Source organism: Echiichthys vipera (genome assembly GCF_963691815.1).
Source record: "Echiichthys vipera genome assembly, chromosome: 13".
Taxonomy (NCBI): Eukaryota; Metazoa; Chordata; class Actinopteri; order Perciformes; family Trachinidae; genus Echiichthys; species Echiichthys vipera.
This window is the reverse complement of record NC_139838.1, coordinates 17,771,480-17,794,477: the sequence shown is the minus strand read 5'-3', so window position 1 is coordinate 17,794,477 and position 22,998 is coordinate 17,771,480. Positions and strand designations below refer to the sequence as shown.

The following is a 22,998-nucleotide window of genomic DNA, read 5'->3' as shown; positions in this document are numbered from 1 at the left end:
CAGATGACAGCCTCCGTGCAGCAAGACATTTCTAACACCCTCTTCAGTTACCATCCCCCCAAGAGGCCAAAAAGGAACCAGGGTGAATGAATAGAAAGGGGAACTCGAGACACAATGCCTACCTGTCCTCCCTCCCTCTCTTCCTCCTCCTAACTCCCATGTGACACCCCTTCTTTCCCTCTTTTCTTTTTTGCTGGCAGAAACTGTCTGAGTCCTGCGATTCCTTTCACACGGGCAGATGGCTCGATCGGGAGTTTCTCCAGGCCAGACTTAAAACAAAATAAAACCCCAAATCCTCCTCCTTTCCTGTACTAATATATATTTATTTTTTTGCAAATTTTACTCATAACAGGCGCCTTGTTTGCCTGCCAGTTTCTGTAAACCATGGAAACCAGGCTTCCCCTTTTTCACATCTTGTTTCTCTCTTTCAAAAACGTTCGCCTTCACGTGCCAAACCATCTCTCTGAATCCAAGCTCTCTTGAAGTAAAGAGGAGATGGTTTTGCGTCAGTCTTCTCGCTCTTTTATGCAGCGATAACTTTAGCACATTGCACATCATTTGTGAGGGCGAAGTTCAGAGTGAGGTGAGTGAGCTCACAGCTGTGAGCTAAAGTTGTAACACATGCTGTCGAGTAGCTCTGAGTTTTAGCGTTCAGAGCATCCCGGTCTAATTGGTTATACTAGTGTGCGGAATGGTTGCTGTTATGATGACGAAAATCTGGCTTTGAAAAAGTGCTTATTATGCTGTGACTAGATGGAAACTAAAGAAGGAGAAAAAGAATAGCTTTTAATTCGAGATCAAGCAGATGCAAGGTACTTCATATGATTTCGGGCCAGGGATTCCCATTTCACCTTTCAGTTTTAAATTAGAACCATGTGACCATAACCTCTTGTGGGCAGAGGATTTGCTCCACATCGGCAACTGAAAGGAACCTCTTTCTTTTCTCTGCCCGGGTCTTCCACAGCACTTTGTCATGTAAAGAGGCCCTTATCTGGCTCTGGTTGGGGGTAAAGAGGCTGGAGAGAAATAGCAAGCTGGATCCCTGGGGCCAACAGAGATCGACACATGGTAAATAAGTGACTGTGATTGACGGGTCCTTTGAGCAGAGTGGCTCAGGCCCGCCCACTGATGTGCCTGCCGGGAGGTCAACTTTGACCCCTTCCGGCCACCTGCTTGCCCCCGACCCTTGACCTTTAGCTGGACTTATGCGTGGACTGCATGTGGCCTTCGATAAAAAATTAGGTGGATCGTTTTTGTGTTTTGTGTGCAGATGTTTCCATATATACATTGACCGTTATGTATATATAATTAAATGTCCCATATTGTAAAAAGTGAGATTTCCATGTCTTTTTTTAATTATAAGAATATTTCTACATGCGCTGTAGGGTTGTGGGGCAGTATCACTGGCCTGTTTGTGTGATGCCTTGTTCTTTGAAACCCTAATCTAGCACATGTTTTCCCCATACCAAAGATCAGCTGTTCGATCCCCGGCTCCCCCGGATTCTCTTGTCCACAAATGTCGAAGTGTCCTTGGGCAAGACATTGAACCCCCAAATTGCTCCCTGTGCTGTGCATAGGTGTGAATGGAAGTCGCTTTGGATAAAAGCGTCAGCTAAATTAAATGTCATGTAATGTACATTTCCGACTGCACTTGAAGACAGCTTCATTTCACGGAGGGACTGAGCTTTGTGCTCGAGCTTGCTGCAGAAAGCAGCAACTCCTCAGCAGTTAAGTGTCCGAGTTTAATTTTTTTTACCCTCATGTTTTTTTTTAAAACTTTCTTGTGGCAGTGATAGAGACAGCAGTGTTTACTGTTTACTCTATGGGACTGTTAGGACACCTCAAACTGACTGACAAGTCTAAACGCTAGTTACATGATTGGCCACTGCAGCGTGACATCTGGTTGTGTTTTTCAGTTGAATTTGTCTTAACTTTTCGCCACATAGCTGCAATGACTGCAGAGACACTGAGTGCAGATGCAGAAGACCAGGAGATGCTGAGTAATCTGGGCCTTTTCGCCAGCAGTGCTTAAAGAGGACCTATTATGCTTTTCCGTCTTTTCTGACCTATAAATGTAGGTATAAAGTTTTATAGTCATGTTATATAATACCAAAGTGTCAAATAATGAAGTACTTGCATTTAGACGTGAACCACGCCGACCGTCTGGGTTGGCTGTGCTCAGGTCTGAACCCAAGGTGTCGGTCGCTATTAGTGATTTCTTCGAATTTCCGGAATTTGTCTACATGAAAGAATCCTGACTTCCCTATTGGTCATGCTGCTACACACAGGTTCAAACTGTAATCTGTGAGATCAGCCACTTTTCTGCTTTTTTTGTGTTTAATTTGGAAGTTAATCTGTTAAAGCTAACATTAGCATGTTGCGCTTCTAACATGGCTAGCTTCCATGTAGACGGTTTCAGTAATAGAATAGATTAGAAATACTTAATTGATCCCAAGCTGGGAAAATTGCAATTGCTGAGGTAACTGATTCTGTATATCGTAAGGGGCATATTTCCCGGTATGCAGCATAGGCAGTTGACCAATCACAGCAGAGCAGACCAGCTGACCACTCGAGCACACCGGGCTTTTCGGGAGAGGGGGACAGAAGCTCAGACAAAGCCTGCCACACAGAGGTGCTGCATGGGTGCGGCAGCAATCAACAATATGAGAAATACATACAATGTGTATTTTTAAAGATCAAAGCGTGTAAACCTATTGTAGTTGACCTGAAAATTACAAATATGACCCTGAAAACTAGGATAATAGGGCATAATAATAATAATAATAATAGGGTTTTTAGAAAATTAAAGCATCTACACATGTTCTAGTAGAAATACAGAATACCTGAAAATATTAGGCTTTTTTAAAAATCAGCTTTTCCATTCCCTCCCCTAACCGCTCAATCTTTAAACAGTAATACACTGAATGTTTCAGCAAATGATTTCTCATTTAGCACCAGGTACCCCACATCCCATCAACCTTGCGTTCTGCAATTTCCGCCTCATCCTCTGGCTTTCCGCCCTGCTCCTCGAGCGTTACATTTGTTTCACTGCGTCTTGTAAATAGGTGGCCAACAATGACAAGTTAATGGACGAAACGAGGGCTGGGAAGTGTAGCGATTTCACAAGGCCTGATTTAATTTCCCTCATACGGCCTAAATTGGGCCATGGTGTCAGGGCAAATAAACAGAATGCATCTGGACTGCAATAAAGAGAGTGAAGCGGCAAGAGTGTGTGTGAGTAAGAGGTTGTGCTGTTAAGGTTGCTTTTTCCATTCCCCTGTGAATGGTTATAGATTTATTACAGAGTGCTTGTCTAGCATTTTGCTTGTGGACTAGCTTGGACTTTTGAATTGTGCAGTAAATAAAGAGTTTTAGATGTTTGTGTGTATTTCTGTGAGTGTAATGTGACTGTGCATGATTATGTATTCCCACCTCTCACTGTTCATATTAGAGATTCATTGCAGTTTCATTTGACTTAATTCCCTGTGATTGGTCATGTTGGCAAGATTGAAGTTCATTCGATTATTATTATTGTTTTTGCTCTGTTCTACTTTATCCCACTCGCTGTTTATTGCCACCATTTTGCACACCGGTCACAGCTGCCTTTTCCATAAGGCTTATAAATAAGACGGCATGAGTTGCTCTTTGTCCAATTCCTAAGGAAAACTCAATGCTATGTAACAGGGATCACAGAGGCCACAAAGCAGCCATTTTATTGAACCGGTCATGTGTCTGTGTATACATGGTTACATGGGGTAACTATGTAAGTGTTTGCGCGTGTGCAACCAGAAGAAACCCCCTTACCTCTACCTCTTAGTATGTCATGTCTAACATATGTTTATGGTGTGTGTGTGTGTGTGTGTGTGTGTGTGTGTGTGTGTGTGTGTGTGTGTGTGTGTGTGTGTGTGTGTGTGTGTGTGTGTGTGTGTGTGTGTGTGTGTGTGTGTGTGTGTGTGTGTGTGTGTGTGTGTGTGTGTGTGTGTGTGTGTGTGTGTGTGTGTGTGTGTGTGTGTGTGTGTGTGTGTGTGTGTGTGTGTGTGTGTGTGTGTGTGTGTGTGTGTGTGTGTGTGTGTGTGTGTGTGTGTGTGTGTGTGTGTGTGTGTGTGTGTGTGTGTGTGTGTCCATTCAGAATAAATGACATGTACATACTGAGTTGTTTAAGGCAGGGTCAGAAAGGCTGTGTGGCCCTCACATTCCTCAAAGTGTGAGCCAGATGAAACAATAGAGCTTTACGACACAATAACACACACACCCTCCCTCTCCTCTTTGATATTGAATTACCTCAACGACCAGGAGAGGCAACAAAGTAATAACAGGCCTTAACTATTGACCCACCTCAAAGCTCCCCACATAGCTCTTATCTGAGCAACTCTGCTGACGTCAGCTCCCCACCATGCAACGCAAGTCTCTGTTTGCACATTGAATTTCATTTCCATAAGGAAAATAGTTCGCTAGACTCTGAGCCAGAGGGTAATTATTTGCTTTGTTTAATTGGGTAATTAACTTGTCAACCAAGTGATATTTGTGGGTTGTTCACAACAGTTATATTCACCCCCCCCCCCCCCCCCCCGTTAAGCAATGGGAGACTGCAAAATAATTGTGTTGTCTATGAAATAATGGTTACGTTGCCTAATTATTGCTTTGTTGGAATTGTCTCATTTGTCTGGCAAGTTACATAAAAAATTGCTCAGTATTGTCGTCAAAAATATTTCAACAGTAGGATAACAATAATTCTCAATCAATGCTTGACATATATTCTAAATGAGCTTATTTTATAGTATTTTCCCGGTTACCTTAGTGGATAAGGTACATTTTGAAGCTCGACTATAAATATGTCCCTTTTTGTTGCTGTTGAAAAAGATGACGTGTAGGAGGTACCATTTCCTGTCTCATGTTTTTTGACTCAGGCGGTTTCTTTGATTGATGTGTAAGCCACATTTGAAGGCATATAATTAGCAACCAACGATTTTACATGTGCATACACATTCAGACGTAACACACACACAGATAGCACTGTAAGAAACAGCTGCTAGCAGAAGGGATGGATATGCACCTCTTGGCCCTGACTATGTGTGTATGTGTACATAACAGTACACAGCCTGCCAGTAATGATCCAGACAAGCACTTGTATAGTGTGAGCTTTTAAGTCCTCCAGAGACAGTCTTGTGTATCTATGTGTATACGTGTGTGTACAGTGGAAAAAGAGCACTGCGTTGTGACATGCTTGTTAGTGGGATTGTCAGCCAGAGAGAGACTTGACCTTACATGGATTGTACAAGGTACTCTGTTGCTGCTGTCATCAGCCCCAGTCACACTGGTGGAAAACGGTGTCTCTTTGCTTTGCACAGCAGTCCCTGTTGTATTACATTAATTGTATCACTGGTGTGTGATGTCAGGCTAAAATATCTTATTAGTACCTGAACGTTTTTCAGAGAAGAGTTATGTTCATATACCAATCATTCATGGTACAATTTTTTTTAAAACAAATACTAGAGCGTTCAAGGATAAAACATTTCTTCTTGAAGCACATAATTGTGAAGTTGCACATGCAATAAAATAGTTATTTGCACATTCTGGTCAAATACAAAACCAGTGGCATTAACAGCCTTCAGTCAAACAAAGGTGTCTATTCAGTTGTGGAAAAACTTGAATTACTATAGAGTGGAGGGTATAGCCTGAAAGCCTGAACTTTTTATAAGTTGATGTGTTCCTTTCCGAGGTTATCTGCAGGCCTAGATTTTGCGCTGTTTCCAAATGGGATTTAGGAGCGCAGGCCAATATTTTGTCATGTTCTCATCTCGGCTCAGTTTTGGTTTTGTTTATGGTCTGGATCCTCACGCCATCTACCACTGCAAGCAGCTGCACACACACACACACACACACACACACACACACACACACACACACACACACACACACACACACACACACACACACACACACACACACACAGTCAGACTTGCCCTCGAGTGACTTACTCACAAGTGTGCACACACATCAGGGCCAACACAGGGCATCTCAGGACACACTGATACACACACACACACAGCGCTGCCCCACCTCCAGCCTGGCTAGTTGTTGCCCGTGTGTCCCCACCAGCCGTCCGCCAACAGGCGGGTTAATATTGCCACCAGCTGCAGACGGGGTGATGCCAACCAATGCCAACCGGCACCAGGCCCAGAGCGGCCACACAGAAGCCACTGTTTGTGCTTCTCTTCTTTTCCCTTCTACTTTTTACTACACAATTTATTTTCCTGTTTACACAGCTTTTTTCTCTTCTGCTTCTATTCAAAGTGAAATTTATATTAAAAAATGTCACTATGTGTGTGCACGCATATATGACGCAGCAGTGAGAATGCATGGATCCAGGCCATTTGAGGGCAGTCATCCATCTCAATGAACACCACTGGACAGTGTTTTGGCTGTATGTATGTGGGAGAGAAAGATGTAGCATAGAAAAAGCAGGCCTTCCAGTACTTTCTCATCAGGATACTGTTGTTTCTTTGCTTGGCCGGTCGCTTCTCTCACCTTTCCTGAGAATGTGTCTCACCCAGAATCTTTTGTTTTTCTACAGTGTTATTGTTCCCATGTGTGTTTGTCTCAAACCACAATCTCATGCTGTATCTGTTGTAATAGAGATCTGGTGCTATTCTGTTGCTGCTGTTGCTTCAGTCTGTTGTGCTATCAAAGCTGCTGTAACTATTGAACGTGAGACCAGGCTTCAATCGGTGTCCAGGTGCCAGGTTTTTCTAGAAATGTTGGGGGGCTTTGGATGCTTTACAGGTTAAAGTCTTTATAGGGGTGCTGAGGGGGGGTTCTAGGCAGCAGTACTCAGAGGGCTGCAGAGAAACCAATGTTCGCACCCTCAGCATTTCACAACACATGATGTCTGTGGTCCTGTTTGTCAGACTGAGCGTAGATGAGATGTAGCATTGAGGTTAGGCCAACACCCAGCATAACAAAGAACTAGAAGGCAAAACAATGCAGGTAGCATTTTGACTTTTTAGTATTATTAATTGCATGTCCATGCCTGGTTCCTGCTTATATTACCCACTTGGCTGCTTTTGTAAACTATTACAATGCAGGCACAGTGCACGGTGGTAGATCAGATTGGGCAAAGTAGTTTGTGTATGTGTGAGAGTTGGGGGTATGAAGAAAGCGGTTATTTTGCGGCGACAAAAACTTAATTGACGGGCCTTGCTAAGGAGACTACAAGAGCACCGCTGCAGCACACAAACAAACACACGGGTGCTTATCGATTTAAAGGTTCAGTCGCCCTCACATCAACAGACACTGCTGTTCAGTGCATTAAAATGATTGTACTGAGACTGTCTTTTGGTTGGAAGCAAAGCGAGAAGGGCTCGAGAGATGAGATGGGGAGGTGCAGAGGCCATCTGTTTTTCTCTTCCACTGTGTTTGTTAAATCGAAGCAGAGATGCAAGCAAATACTCTGTGACAACATTTTTAGGCTTCTCTACGGAGAGAGGGGGGTGCTTCTGAAGTGCCTTCTTTTTTCACCAATGTACTCATTTGCGTTAATCTAACTTGCGTCTTGCAATACACAGTCTTTTAGCTGTTCACTTGTGTGGGCAAGTGGCGGCCTTTTTTCACACGCTCAATATCTTTTTATGTCCTCGTTGTGGAAAGGGGAATTAATGAGTCTTTCTAGTAAAGCAGCTTGTCTGCGCTCGTGCAAAGTTCTGCGGGGGTAAATGAGTTTAAAGCCTCAGGCTTTGAGTTGTTGTTTGAGTGTGTGTGTGTGTGTGTGTGTGTGTGTGTATGTGTGTTTGCGATGTTGCTTGTGTGCTTCTTCCTGTCTGATTGTTTACAGCCTCACCTAACTGGATTCCAGATGTCTGACAATCCAAGGCTATATAGGGAGACTTTCTAAAAGTCCCCCTCAGGCGTTGCCCTCGCACCAGCTTGCTTCCATACAAATGGCATCTTCCACGAGTAGCAGACAGATTATGCATAAACTGACCAGAGGCTGGTGGTTCTCTGTGTATTCGTATAAGCCCGCTAGCCTGAAGGCTGTTCCTGTCAGGCCAGGCATGAAGCTAATGAGGTTACTCTGTTTCCTGTTTCTGCCTTCCTGTCCCCTCCTTGTGTTTGTGGGAGTGGGAGGGCTTCAGCTCTGTGGCACGATATGTCTACGCACTGTAACATAACCTGCATGTCCTTTGAAACATATTGATTGTATGGACAGACACTCAGTAGGTATTTAGCACAGCATGTTGTGTCCCGTAGTATCTTGAGATCCAGTCATGTGAGGGGACCGACACGCTTTAGTTGGCTAATGCTCCTCCAAATGCAAGATAATGTGGTGCCGCGTTTAAAGGCTGGCAGACGGAAAAACCACAGCCCGATTATATCACTGCGATCACATGAAATAAACCCAGGGAGTCCAGTTTTTGTGTTGTGTGTTTTTTTTTTTTTTGTCTAATCAAAAATTTGACATGCTCCTCAGATGCCTACAGACCCTAGAGAGCATTGAATGCACCCAAAACCAACTGCAAGAATCAAAGTGTAAATCGAGTTTGTGTAATAATATTAATAATGTCTCCTTAGATCCTGTGTTTAAGCGATCAAGAATTCGAGGTTTCACCTTGCTTGTAAAGAAAGATAATATTTCTTAAAAGAATTGCCCATTCGCATTGCCATAGCCTTAGGCAATTTGCAGGACAAGAGTTTATTTATTCATCATCTGCATTTGTAGAAAAAGGAAAAAAATAACATGGCAACACAAATATTTCTTCCATATTGTGACCTCTTGCACAGCTCTTAATACATTTAATGATGTAGGATTGAAAATTACCACCAATCTAAGTAAATTAATGACCTGATAGGACTTTTATTAGACACACAGTGCTCTGTGTCATATGGCCTTGGTGAAAATGGAGATCATGTGCTTCTGGCTATATAAAACTAAAGAAATAAACTATTTCTATTGATGTTTGAAGTCATATCTCATAATTCTATGTGCAGTGCACATGTGTGGAGGAGAGAAGGTTAGAAATGCAGCTCGGTTAAGAGGGATCAGCAGCAGGGTCTTCCAAGGCTCCCAAGGGAATAGCAGGGAGGCGTAGGAGCCGCTGCTCCTGCTAAAATGATGAATGACAGCATGTTAGGGAGCGCCGTCGATCAGAACTATCCACGTGATGGGAGCTCATGTTTGTGTGCCTGGGCCCACAGTGCAGGGGATTGAGTCAAACCTGTGGTCAGCGGCAAGTAGCCATAATGAAAATGATATTGTGACAGAGTTGGAGGGTAGGTGTGTGTTGTTACAGGGAGCCATTTGTTATGCGACCTGTCAAATCAGAGCAAGAGCACAAACACACAAGGGTGGCTTTACTATATTTTAACACGCATTTCTACCATTATTCTAAGACCAGACATAGCCCAATCCTCTGCCTGATTATTATTTTTCTCTACAGTCGGTACTCTCAACCTGCCAAATGTAACTTAAGAATATGAAGAATTTTCCTCAGCTGAGTCCTAAAAACCATGGCAACAAGGCTGTGAAACTGAAATGGCTACAAAGCTGATATCACACCGCTACTTTAACATTCCACTTTATGAGACACACTTAAAACTCCCAAAACAACAATTTCACCATGCTTTCTTGGCTTTGTGGCACCGAATGAACAGGAAACGGTTGCTTTGAGCCCTGTTTTTTTTACGGTAATGTTCCTCTGGTGCTGTGTGCCATGAATGCACTGAGGCCGGAAACCTAAACAAACTCCTTTCACATACTGTTGGGTAATCTGTCGATACTGCTTTGACAGTCAGGGCTCCAGGAATGCAAAAAACAAAAACAAACATTATTGTAGGTGCCATTTCCTTCTTCATTGTTTTCTATTTTTTAACTCCACTTATTTTGGTTAAAAGATGGCCCAAATAATTACAGAAATATATTTTGAGGATATTTGAAGTCAAACAACTGCCTTTTTAGACACAAGCCAAAATTTTTTAAATGGACTCATAAAATACATCTTGGAGAATTAACAATATCGTTGAAAGTTTGCAATAGGTGCTGTTAGTGTGTGTAGGGTTGAGGGTCAAAACAGGGGTCAGTTGGTCAAATAGCCAGTGTGGGGGGGCATCCAAGTCAATTTAAGCCCCTCATTACGCTGCCAGTTGAGCCTCTATTGCACACACACACACACACACACACACACACACACACACACACACACACACACACACACACACACACACACACACACACACACACACACACACACACACACACACACACACACACACACAGAGCCTCTTCAAAGCACTGTGACATTTCTTTCTTTCAGTCAAAATAAACTGTCAGTATGTATTGAAAAGCTCTCTCTTTCTCTCTCTCCCTCTCTCTCTGTCTCTGTCTCTGTCTCTCTCTCTCTCTCTCTCTCTCTCTCTCTCTCTCTCTCTCTCTCTCTCTCTCTCTCTCTCTCTCTCTCTCTCTCTCTCTCTCTCTCTCTCGCTCTGCTCTGCTCTGCTCTGCTCTGCTCTGCTCTACTCTACTCTACTTTTACCAGCCTGATAGCATTTTATGCTCGACAGGACTGAATAGCGTTGGCAGTCTGTCACTTAAGTATGCTCAGATAGATTCAGATCCAGCAAATGCAGACAGCTGATATGATTGACAGTGGAGACGCAGGATATTTGTGTTTGAGACAGAGTCTGTGACACTGAGCTCAGCGGGAGAAACCAACACGGCCGGGCTGCAGACTGAAGGCATTGTTCTGAGGGAGAAACCTTTTATATGCTGCATATTTAGGTACAATGAGAAAAGGTGAAGGGGGAATGTAGTCACACACATGGGTATCTATCTGGATGAAGATGATATTTGGAAGTTGTGTTCAATAGCACGTCTGCTTCTGGAAGACCGGTGGTTTAAGTCATTTGCACGATCCAGTCCTTGTATTCCTCTCGTCTCCTCTCCTCTCGTCTCCTGCAGATGGAAGTGTTCTGGATCCCTCCACACTTAACTGTTGGGGCTATCCCAGCACGGCTAGTTTTATAGGGAAGGCCCTGTGGCTACACACACACACACACACACACACATACATTCCAATGCAGTGAGCTTTGTGTGTAATGAGGCGATTATATAGGGCCTCTCGTCCCTGGCAACCCCATAACCTTGTTCCATTCGCCCATTCTCTGAGCTCTGAGCTGAGCTAAGCATCCGGTCTACTTGAAGCCATAAGGGACATGGGGACCAGGATGTAGTTAGGACTGGAATGTGAGTTTAATGAGCAAACACGTGCTTCGTAGTTGAGGAAGTTTGGCCGGGTTTTATCCACTGCCTCTGTCGTTTGCAAAGCGCGTTGACGTTAGAACTGCTTCCTTCACATGTTGTTAGTGCCGGGGTGCTTTTTTGTAAACATCAATAGCAGACAGAGGCTAAAACAATACCTGGACTGACAGTTTCCAGATTTCCAGTCAGTTTTCTAATTAGTCACTTCTCCTCATAAATGTTGTCTAGATGTTTTATTTGCATCCTTTACTCACTATAACGCTTTGAGGAGCCAGAGGCATAATTTAGATCTCTTGCTGCATTGTCTAGGCTTTTAAAATAATATTTGACAGTTACTGTTTCTCCATTATCAGTTCCTCCAATGTTTCTAATCCACAAGTGGTTGGTCATCATAACCCTAAGAAAGGTTACATCGATTTATTTAGGAATTCAACAACTGTTGCCATTGTCATCTGCACCATCTGTGAACCCTGAGCAGTTACATCCTTGCAACCAGTCATCTGGGGACCATGTGTTAAGTGAAAGAGTAAGGAAGATCAAGATGTCGAGAAGAAATAAGGTAGTATTTGGGTAAAGACTGTCCCGACTACTGGATAAAATAACCCAAGCTTTGCTAAAATAATATTTCTCCTTCATTGATCTATCCTTCCATCTCTCCGTCCCTCCTCCTAAAGGGAAATGTGTGTTAGGATAACAGTTTTTGGGCCGGTTTTGTAGAGCCGATAGCAGCTGGCGCGTGGCCCACATTCCTCTGCCATGACATTCGGATAGTCTGCAGCAGCACAGCGCTATTTTTAGAACAGCTAGTGAGAACACACACACACACACACACACACACACATACATGTACGTATATGCAGATTCTCCGTGTTTGCATACATGTGGTAGCTCAAAAGTTTTTTTTTTTTGGTTTTTTTTTACTTGTGACTTTGTTTATACAGTAGTTGTGTTGGCAACACATTGCCTGATTGTAGCTTTGTTACTTTGGTATCTATACATATAACTTGATATATTGTACATTTAATTGTGACAAAGGAACTGAAACTCTTACAAACAAATGTTAGTAGACTGATTTGATCACCTTTTTTAAATCTGTGGTTTCCATCTTTCCTGTACAGTAAGCAGCGGCAAGAGTCAGCTGCTGCGCTGGTGTTAGTGTGGCTTTCTTTCACATTTATACACACAGAGGCTCTGTGATATTCTTAAAGACAGTGGATGCTTTTAAGTAATTTAGAAAATGCTGGTGAAGTACTGCTGAATTTGGCACAAGCCTGAGGCCCCTTTCCCCCGGACAAAAAACCCACTAACACCTGCTAACATCTGGCTTTTGTCTTTAGCGGGAAAGCTCACACTCAACATTCATTCTAGAGACAAATGACTCTGTAGTACTTTTTTTTTATCTGCTCCAGCTCAGATTGGCAGTGATGGAAACATGAGACAAGCTCATTTTCCCTTTGCACGTCGCCTCCATCTGTAACTTCTGCCACTCTGTCAATTCAACTTCCGTAGGTCTGTGCCCAAGCAGCACTCAAATATTGTTCCAACCTAATCTGAGTTTAAATAGAGACTGAATAAGTAACAGATATATAAAAAAATAAAGAACCATGTAACCACAGTACTCTATGCTGCTTCTAGTATTTAGGCTTACTCATCTACTGGCAATGTGAAAGGAATCTATCACCTGTTTTTAGTGGGTTTTCCTGCGTTTAAAAGACCTGCATATACACGTTAATTCATGTGGGGGGTGAGTTATTTTTATTTCCTCATCTACATCAATCCAAACACTATAACATGGTCATATCTGATTTTGATGGACACACTGTACATCCAAGCACTCTTCATCCTCCTTTTCCCATCTCTCTATCCTTGTATCTAATATTGCATCAAGTGTTTTTGTTTTTATCTATTTCACACAACCAATGCACTCCACTTGTTTCCTCATCAACTCTGAGTTATTGGATTTGGCTTCTGTGGGGAGAGGGTTGTTGAGTAAATCTGGGTTTATGAAGTGGAACCAGCTCCACTTTTCATCCAGTTAGATAAACAGATACAGTGATAGATTAATCCATCTCACGCTCTTGATTTTTTTACCATTGGTGCGCCAATGCAAGCTTTTTTTTTTAACAATTGCTTTTTTTTCCTGGAAAATCTTTTTAGATCACTTGTGTTGGTGGTGATTTGTTCTGTTGTTGGCGAAACTCTGACTTACAAGAACGGTTATCAGGGCACTCACTAAAACTTTTCATACTCCCAAATTTAAATGTGCATATTTTCAATATAATCTCACAACAAAAATTACTGGTTGGAGTTGACAACGACTTATATTGAAGAATAAAAGACGGAATAATGTGAAAAGATACATTGTTTGTTCTTAAGAGATGGAGAGAGCTAAGGAGAGGGGAAAAGATGGTTGGGTATTGCACCTAATGCATTTGTAAGTTGTTAATAACTTAGGATACTCTGAACACTGCTTTGTCACTTTTTGACCCTCATGTGGGTCAACTCGCGCATCACTACTGTGTGTCATTCCGCCCTGCTGGCTTTCCCTTTCACATAGATGTTGTCTGTGCCTGTTACCGGCTCAGAGGTAAATCACATCTGTCCCCCCGTCTCCAGCCGTACCTTTCACACAGCTGGTGGGGCGTTATAAAGGTGCAACAGCACTGTAAAGAACAGGCTGTGTGAAAGGGGGCTGCTATCTGATTAGTCGCAGCATGTATGTGTGACAGAGAGAGACGGAGTGAGAGAGATGGAGGCACAGTATCCCTATGGATGCCTAAAAGGTGTCTGCCTGTGTATTTCTTTGGTTTTTACAGGTTGAATTACATGCCTTTTCATATGAGAAGGGGGTGGGTTTGCCAGGTGACGGTAGGCACACAGTGTTCCTCATACCTCACCTGGTTGCACATGCGCGCACACACACACACACACACACACACACACACACACACACACACACACACACACACACACACACACACACCAGACACACACACACACACACACACACACACACCAGACACACACACACACTCTCACTCACTCCATGTGCACTGAAAAGGTCCCTGTGCTCATTAGTGGGATTCCACTAGCCTGATGGGAGCTGGTCAGGGTGTAGATGTGTGTCAGTGCCAGGTAGCGCTTGGCTGGCATTGCTCTGTGCAAGAGCTGTCTCTAAAGAGCTCTGGCAATACCATAGAAATACACACACACACACACACACACACACACACACTGAGATGCAACACAATTTGGTCTTATTGCTTATTTGAGTAGATGTTTCCTCTCCTCTGTCATGCTACACTTGCCCTCTGACAGGCAGTGCAAAAAACCCCAAACACATAAGCAGGAGATGGCTTTTGTGACTGAAAATACAGTGAAGGCAGAGCAACCTCTCGGCCTGAAACAGATGGCAAACTACCTTTAAGGTCAGACAGTTAACCTCCAGTTTAGCAAAGGTTGTGAAAACCCACTTAACCGATGATCTGAAGATATAAAGAACTATTAGTGCCCCAAATGATGAAAAGTCAGTCGGCATTTTTGTTGCTTGTTGCTATGTGTACACAGTGCAGGGTATATATGTGGCATGCTGCCAAGACTGTGAGGAAACCAAAGAGAAAGTAAGAGAAAGACATGCAGACAGATGACAATAAAGAGATTCTGATGTGTTTGCGTGTGTGTGCACGTGTGTGTGTGTGTGCGCGTGCGTTTGGCCTTGCGACACACCACGAGGGAAAGAGTGCCAGTGAGCTGTCTAGGTAATTGGCGCTTACCTGGCAGGCTTTTGCACACACATACACAGAATGGATTAGATGACATTAACTACAGGAGAAAATGGCATAATTGAATACTTGCATTACCTTTCTCGCTAGTGTGTGTGCACAAGCGCGCTCACGTGTGACAGTGTAATGAGGGACTGCACGCTACACACAAACCACACCCAATCAACCTCTGTCAGAGGCTGCAAACCATTGGTGCACTGAACGGTGTGCTTGCTCGTGTGTATGCATGTGCCAGTATGCGCACTGTATGCAGGGAGACTTAGCTGTCACCCATCAGCTCCATCATGTGCAGACATCCATCTTTTAATCTTGCCCCCCCCCCCCCCCCCCCCCCCCCTCCCCTCTCCCTCCCTTTAGCTCTGCTGAGGCCTCATCCCCGAGGCCCCTGAGCAGACCTGGGATATCAAAACAAAAAAAACTCTGCAAAAGCTTATTTTTAATCTGCTGACGAGAGAGAAACAATAAAAGCAAAACAAACAAAATCCTTAGCCTTGTCAATATTGTCAAAATATATTAAGAGGTGCGAAATGAACCAAGTGAGTGAATGAGGTCGTATCATTTTCATTGTTATTGTTATCGCCTTATTGGTTTTCAATTACACAGAGATAGTAAACCATATTCTCAAGTTTCTAAGTTCTTCACTTGCAAACTTGTCTTTCATGACCTACCTGTGGCTTTTAAAGGTCCTATATTTTTAAAAAGTTAGATTCCATGTCTTTTTAGATTACAAAGCAGTTCAAGGGGCTATATAAATACTGTGACATTATAAACACACTTGATCCACAGAGAAATGCACACAGCCTGTATTCATAACCTGTGCCTTTTGCTTTAAATGAATTGTCAGGACTTCTGTGCGGTAGAGATGTCACTACTGTACTATGTATGAATATAAAGTGTGTTTTCTGTTTCAGTCATTCCCCGCTGACCAATCAGAGCTGACTGAGCTTTTTTGTGAGTAGGGCTTATTAAAGAGAAACATAATGTATACTTTGAACATTATAGCATGTAAACATGTTCTAGTAGAAACCCACATTATAAGCATGAACCTGAAAATAGGAATAATATTGGACTTTAAAGTTATTTCGTTTCTCTGTTAGACACTATAGTGGTGAACATCAAGGCAGGAAGCTGTTACATGAAGTAGATTTGAGATTGAAATCAAAACAGGGTGAACTTTTAAATTTTTTTTGTAATAAAATACGTATATTGTTGCGGTTCAGAAATGTCATCTTGGTGTAAGGTCGTTTGTGTTAACTACAAAGTCTCAGACTTCAGGCACATTTTCACACACCACGTTGTGATGCTGCTATAATTAGCAGCGAGTTGTCTGGATTGATCAGAAGGCATTATTTATCTATCATAACATCTCTTGTGTGAATAGAGTACACTAGACCCGGGGATTGCTACACTGAAAGACATTTATGAGCAGTAGTAATTTCAGTAGTATTTTATTCGCTGGCTGTGGCTGTGGGAGGATGTATAATATTGGGATGAAATTGACTTTCTCCCTTTCACACACTCACACACACACACTTAGTCTGAATTCCTCAGTTTTTAGTTTTTTGGAGGGCACACTCGTTCTTAACTGAATGCTGCGTGCACGTTATCTTTTTATTACAGCAGCGATAAAACATCCTTGCAGTAATTATTTTCATGTGAGGTGGAGATTGTTTACACTCTCTGCGCTGGTGTCGCTGTGATGTCCGCCAGGCGCTCGACCGAGCCAGCTCTAATGATCTGAGTCAACTGGATGATCAGCGTGTTCCCACACATGTTGCTTATCCACATCTGCTCTCGCATTTGACTTAGGCAGGCGAAAATTTTCTCAGTGGGATGAGCCGACAGGATCTGTCTCTCTGTGTTAATTCAAATAATTAGCATACATTAGCTTTTTGCACAAAGAGTGTTTCTTTTCTCAAACCTTACAGCTGAAATCCACTCGCCCCATGGCTTGACTAGAGAAAAGCTATTTCCAGTTTCCATTATTTATTAATACCTCTTTGTTGTTGCTCATGTCCTAATCTCATTTCCTTTAGTCATTAGCGTTGTTCGACATCAAACACAGCTGCAAGAGCAATGAGTGTAGAGGAGAGGGGGGAGAAAAGTGTGGTTACTGCTGTTGGATGCTCACTAAAGACCCTTTTAACAATGCGTGTTGCAGTGGAATATTTTTCTTATAAGCTGTTAATTTCCTAATATGAACTATGTCTTATAGTTATGTGAATAAACTGCGGCTTTGATGCGCTATACTTTCTACTGTTGTGTGTTTGTTGCTCATACTGAAATTGACGGGGGGGGGGATAACCCTGTTTTGGGAAAGTGTGTGTGTGTGACTTCTGGTGACCTCTTTGACAATAACGTCTTCTGTCTCAGTCTCACTGGGAGAGATTAGCAACACATGAACTCGCAGTCCCATGATGCTTTTTTCATACGCTTCCTACGTATTCATCACCATAACACTTGATAACTATACCATGATAGGGGACTATCATGGTATGGTGGGGATATGCAGTCCTTCGCACATTGTTATGCAAAATGCTTTGTCCTGGATCTAGCTGCAAGCTAATGCTATGTTATGCTAATGTTGCGTCATGCAAATGTTGTGTCATGCTAATGTTTTGTCATGCTAATGTCGCGATATAGTGAAAAATGGAGGGGAATCATGCAACTGTAACGATATGGAAGGAAGATTCCCTGTGATAGAATAACTTTGTTTCTCTTTACCAAAGCCGTCAATCCTTTTAATGCATTCATGCGTGGAAATGGACAGTCTGTGCTGATAATAGCTTCTTCGGTTTTGTTTTGTTTTGTCTTGGACATCTTAACGCACTTTGCCTACTGTAAATCACACTTTTTACTTTCCAGCGAGCACAAAAAACACACAGTGAAACAAACCACTAACCCTCTCTCTCTCTCTGGGTGTTTCAACAGGATGACAGTGATGGGATCCCGTGGTCAGAGGAGCGGGTCATGCGAAAGGTGCTTTACCTCTCCCTAAAGGAGTTTAGGAGTGCACAGAAACGGCAGCTGGATGGTGACGGAACCCCAAACTCCAATGGTAAGTCCATATCCATGGCCTCAATGCAAAGAAACCGTACCGCTGCGTGCCCCATCCTTCCACTTGTGTTTTATACTGTGATAAACACTGATAGAGATGCCGTGTATGTGACTTTTCACTTTACCACAGTATGATGCAGTGCCGATAACTCTTGAGACTGCAAGGGAAGCTCAGCTTCCCCTAAAGTATCACCCAAAAAAAAAAAGGAAAAGTGAAATATGTACTGCTGTGGGTTCATTTCATTGACTAAATATGCGCTAGAAAGCCTTCATCTTTTGTATGAATCAGCTACTTATCACAGGTAACCGGTGCAACTTCCTTCTCATTCATCCCCACAGCCCCACAGCACTTTACACAGTCGGACGCTCAGCTTCTACTGACTTCAATGGGGAAGTGTAGAGCGGGTTGTTCCACTGCAGCCAAACTAGACGGTCATTGCATAAATGCTGGGCTTTGTCCTGCCCATCAGACGCTCAGCGTTTCTGGGGGTCTATGGGACAGTGGGCTGGTCGGGACGCTCAGCTTCTGCATGATGATTGGATGAGCTGTCCTTGTTTGATTGACAGCTAAATGAGCAAATCAGCGATCTTGAAGAATTAACATCCATTTAGTTGTTCTGAACTGATCCGGAGACTTTACCGATCCCCAGCGACTTTGTCTTTGTTAAAAACGACTAGCGTTGTGTTTGGCGACTCTGTTCTGTCATTCTGGGGTTTCTTCCCCAATGCGCAGCTGCAGCTGCAGAGCTTCTCCCCCGTCACGACCACTCACACTCACACTAACAGGTGGTCACACTTCACAGTAGCCTGGTGCAGCAACTCTAGCTGGGCAAAGGCCGTTTAAGCAGCCTAGCTCTGCTGGCCATTGAGAGGACACTGGTCAAGTCCCTGGAAAAAAAGCCTAGTTGGTATGACAAGATCTCTGATCATTTTCTTGAAAAGGAACGAAGGGTAGAATTTACATATAATAAACAAACACATTTATGTTGTAGGCCAAAAAAACACAGTCAGTGTTTGGGGAAGCATCTGAAGCTGTTATCAATCTCGTCAAAGCCACCAGACTCCATTGACAAAAAGAGTAATTTTGCCTGGCAGAAGACAAGAGTTGCTGATCTTTTAGTTAAACAAACAAAGCAGCGATAGACCAGCAACCTCTGTGTTCTGCCAGCTAAAATTACTCTTTCTGTCAATGGAGTCTGGTCTCCAAAAAAAACGGAACTATTTCTCTAACACAAAGCCAGATGTTTGAACAAACAATACCAATGCATGGCAGTCCTTTAAAGTGGGTCAGTGTAGATATAGCATATGAAAAAGTATGTCACTTCCATACATGGAAATCTTTATTTAGCTGAAAGGAGGACATAATAAAGGGCAGTATAAAATGAATATACATATTTTGCACTGCACTGTAAACAGCCCTGCTACAATTCAAGTATGTAGCAGTTTCACATGCTGGAAAACCTTTGTTTGTCTAGAGGAAATGAAAGAAGAAACTGGTGCATTCACATTTTGTGGAGTAAATGTCAGAGTTGCCAATTTTGTCTGGCTTGGCCGACATTAGTCTCAGTCTCGCTCTTCATTACTTTAATTGAAGCTGATAGTTTTATTAGCCTGTAAGTGGAGTCTAAGCATGTTTACTTTGATGATGGAGCATGATTTTACTTAACATAGAGAGAATCCAATGAGAACAGATGATCAAGGACTCTTATTTTTTCTTTTGTTGTGGGTCAGCGGGCAGAGAGCTGCAGTTTTTCACTTTGCCGGTTCAGTGTCACATCCTCAAAGGGGCCCTTGAACTTAAAGTATTTCCCACTATGTTGTTTACGCATCAAATAGAGGAACTCTGAGGTCCTCTGCAGTGCCACGCACAAGAAGTGTTGTAAATCTTTTTCCAGCTTGGACATTTACATTAATTAAAACACAGACTAATAGAAATCCTGACATGAATTAATGCTTGAAGTTGCTTCGTTAGACAGAAACCCAATTCCAGGTGGAAGCTCGCTACAGTAACAGTTAAGGGATTTGCTGTTAGGTTGTGTAAACCTGAAACTACACAAGAAAAGAAAAGCACAGGGGGATGAGCAGCTTGTTTTGAACCAAGCTGCCACCGTGTCTTTGTTTGACTCTGGTGCTCCAACACAAAAAAAGCTCTCTGCCAGCCAACAGTGGAGATTTTGAACTTCACACGTGCCTCAGAAGCTATTCTCAGCTGACATTAACACAACCCAGACACCGAAAGAAAGGAAACAGGAGGAAAAAAAGAGCCTCTGAAAGTTCACGCCCAGCCAGAAAAGCCAGCCAGTCATCCAACTAGGCAGAAAGGGAGACAGGCAGGCAGACAGACAGACAGGAAGGAGGTCTCTTTTGAAATGTAGCTTATCTTTTATACCTAGCAGTATTTTTTTCTTTATTATATATTTTTTCACACCTTCACTTCTCTGTCTGTGCTGAGTTCCACCTCCCCTCCCTGTAGCTAGCATATCTGTGTGTCTGTCTGGCATCTCATAGCTGCCACTCCAGAGCTCCTCAGGGCCTTTTAAGCCGCCCCGGGTAGCTGACCTTATCGCCTGAATAAAAATGACTCATTAGAAAGCGGCAGCGGCCCGTCGTGCTGGGGGTAACGACAGCAGCCCGCACTGACACAAAAGGGATCCTGGCTGAATAGACGGGCCCTGCTGTTTTAGAGCACCGTGGGTTAGCGAGGCTTTGGAGGTTGTACGAGCAGCACAGTTTCTCGTCTCACGTAGACGTTGTGGTGAAACTGTCAGCCATTTTGGAAGATCACACTCAGCGTGTGTTACATCCTGAGTGGGCAGTTCCTGCTGTTTTAGAGGACTGTGGGTTAGAGAGTCTGGGCTCATGTTAGTGCCAGACATGTGCCTCAGTTTTCAGCCTCACACAGGCATTATTATGAAACTATCAACCATTTTGGATAGCCAGAACATGAGTGTACATACTTAGATGTGTCATATAGTTGGAGAAGATGATGTATTAAAGATAACTGTCATATCTAAATGATCAGTTGGTTAATTGATTACTTGATTGCCAGAAAATCTTTAGAAAAGTGTAATTGCATGAGCACAAATGTCAAATATTTGCTGGTTTCAGCTTGTCAAATGTGAGGATTTTTTTCTGTTTGATATAAATTTGATAATTTGGGATTCTGGACTGTTTGTTGGACATGTAAGCTATTTTAAAGCATTGCCTTGGGCTCTCAGAAATAGTCAATTCATTAGTGTTTGTTTTACTATTTTATAGAAAAATAACTGAAAGTAAGGGTGCAACAAACAATTATTTTCATTATCAGTTATTCAGCAGACTGTCTCAGTCAGTTAATCATCAATTAATAGAAATAGAAAATAGTGATAAATAATAAGATTCCAAGGTGAAGTCTAAAAATAGCCCAGAACCCAAGATGTACTTTATTATAAAAGTAGACTTCAGAAGAATGAATCCGCATTTGAGAAGCTTCGGGAATTGTTGCCATTTAAAAAACATTACAAAAAAAACCACACCATCAAAGTAGTTTATTTTTAGTTGATCGACTAATCAATTAATCTGCTAATCATGAAAAAAAAACGTGTAAGCTACACAGGATGTGGTCCAAGTCAAGTCAAGGTCCTGTCTGCTTAGGTATATTTTGAGATAAGCATCCTCCATTTTGGGGAAAAAAGTGTCATCTGACTCCCTCCCCAGGCATCTGTCTCACCCCCCACATACCTCCATCCATCCCCAGCCTCTCTCCTCCTTTCCCTGTCACTGTGTGGCAGCAGTGGCTATCTGTTTTAAAAGGGGTGTGGCAATCTGTCAGTCAGTTGCATGTCCGTGTGTGTGGCAGTCTATCCCCACCCGCCCAGCCTTCTCCCTGCCCATAGCCGGCAATCATGCCATTTCCCCGGCCACTTTGCTTCTCGCTGTTGGCAGCCGTCCATCTGTATCCATCACACTTCCTGCTTCTCCCACTCGCTGCCTGCATTATTTAACAAATGACATTATGCCCTTCTGCATCCCCTTTTTTCCGCCCGTTCACCCACTCGTCCTTCTCCCACTCCGTCACAGCCACATTCTTCCCTCTCTTTTTTTCATGCCTGTCTCTCCATCCGTCTGTCCTTCCGGTTGTCTCTTCCCCCGATCCAGGGTTTCATTACACATCAATAGGACTCTGGTTACTGCCTTCTCCGCAAGCTCCTGTCTCCTCTCTCTCTCCCGCTGCTCAATCTCCTCGATTATGTATCTCTGCCCCCCCCCCCCCCCCCACCACCACCACCAACGCAGCCTCTTTCTCCCTCCTGTTCCCTCCATCCGTCTCTGTCTACCTTTTTTCACAATCTCCCTCTTTTCCGCTTTGTCCTTCCTGTCCTCTGCCCCATCTGTCTTAACTACCTACAGTATCAGTCACCAAATCCTCCCTCCCTCTTTTTCCATTCTTCCTCCATCGCCACCCTTCCTTCCTTTCCCTCTGTCCTGTTTTCCCACCCTTTCTCTACTGTTCTCTGCTACATGTTCTCTCTGTGCCTCCTTACCTCCCCATCTCTTCCCTCCACACTCGTCCGTACCTTTTTTTCTCCCCTGCCATCCTTTCGTGCCTCTCCATTTCCCTGAGTGCTGTTGATGGAGGAGCTGGCTCCTGGCCAAAATCCAGAAGGGGCTGACGAGAGAGGGCTCCCTGTTTGCCAATTTCTCTGACTGTCCCCTCTCTTTCCCCTCTATTCCTGTCTGCCTGCCCGTCTCAGGACCTGTCGTTCCTACCCTTTTTTTATGCCAGTCGTCCCCTTTCCTTCAGCGCTAGCTCTGCTGTCACTCTGATGTCTGTCTGTATTTCCCATGCCGTCAGCCCCTGTGGCTGCCTGTGGTAGCTAAAACACTGTGTGGGCCCTCTATTATCTCTCTGAAATACCAGCAGAGAGA

At 43.3% G+C, this 22,998-nt stretch overlaps 1 protein-coding gene across 2 annotated transcripts in view; it reads left to right on the top strand.

The window, feature by feature from the left end:
* jarid2b (jumonji and AT-rich interaction domain containing 2b) overlaps positions 1 to 22,998 on the top strand; it is a 106,333-nt gene that overhangs the window by 33,431 nt on the left and 49,904 nt on the right. For both annotated transcript variants that reach the window (XM_083926152.1, XM_083926151.1), the window contains exon 2: positions 17,965 to 18,091. In XM_083926152.1, coding sequence (XP_083782278.1) covers positions 17,965 to 18,091 — 127 coding nt within the window. The remainder of the gene's footprint in view (positions 1 to 17,964; positions 18,092 to 22,998) is intronic.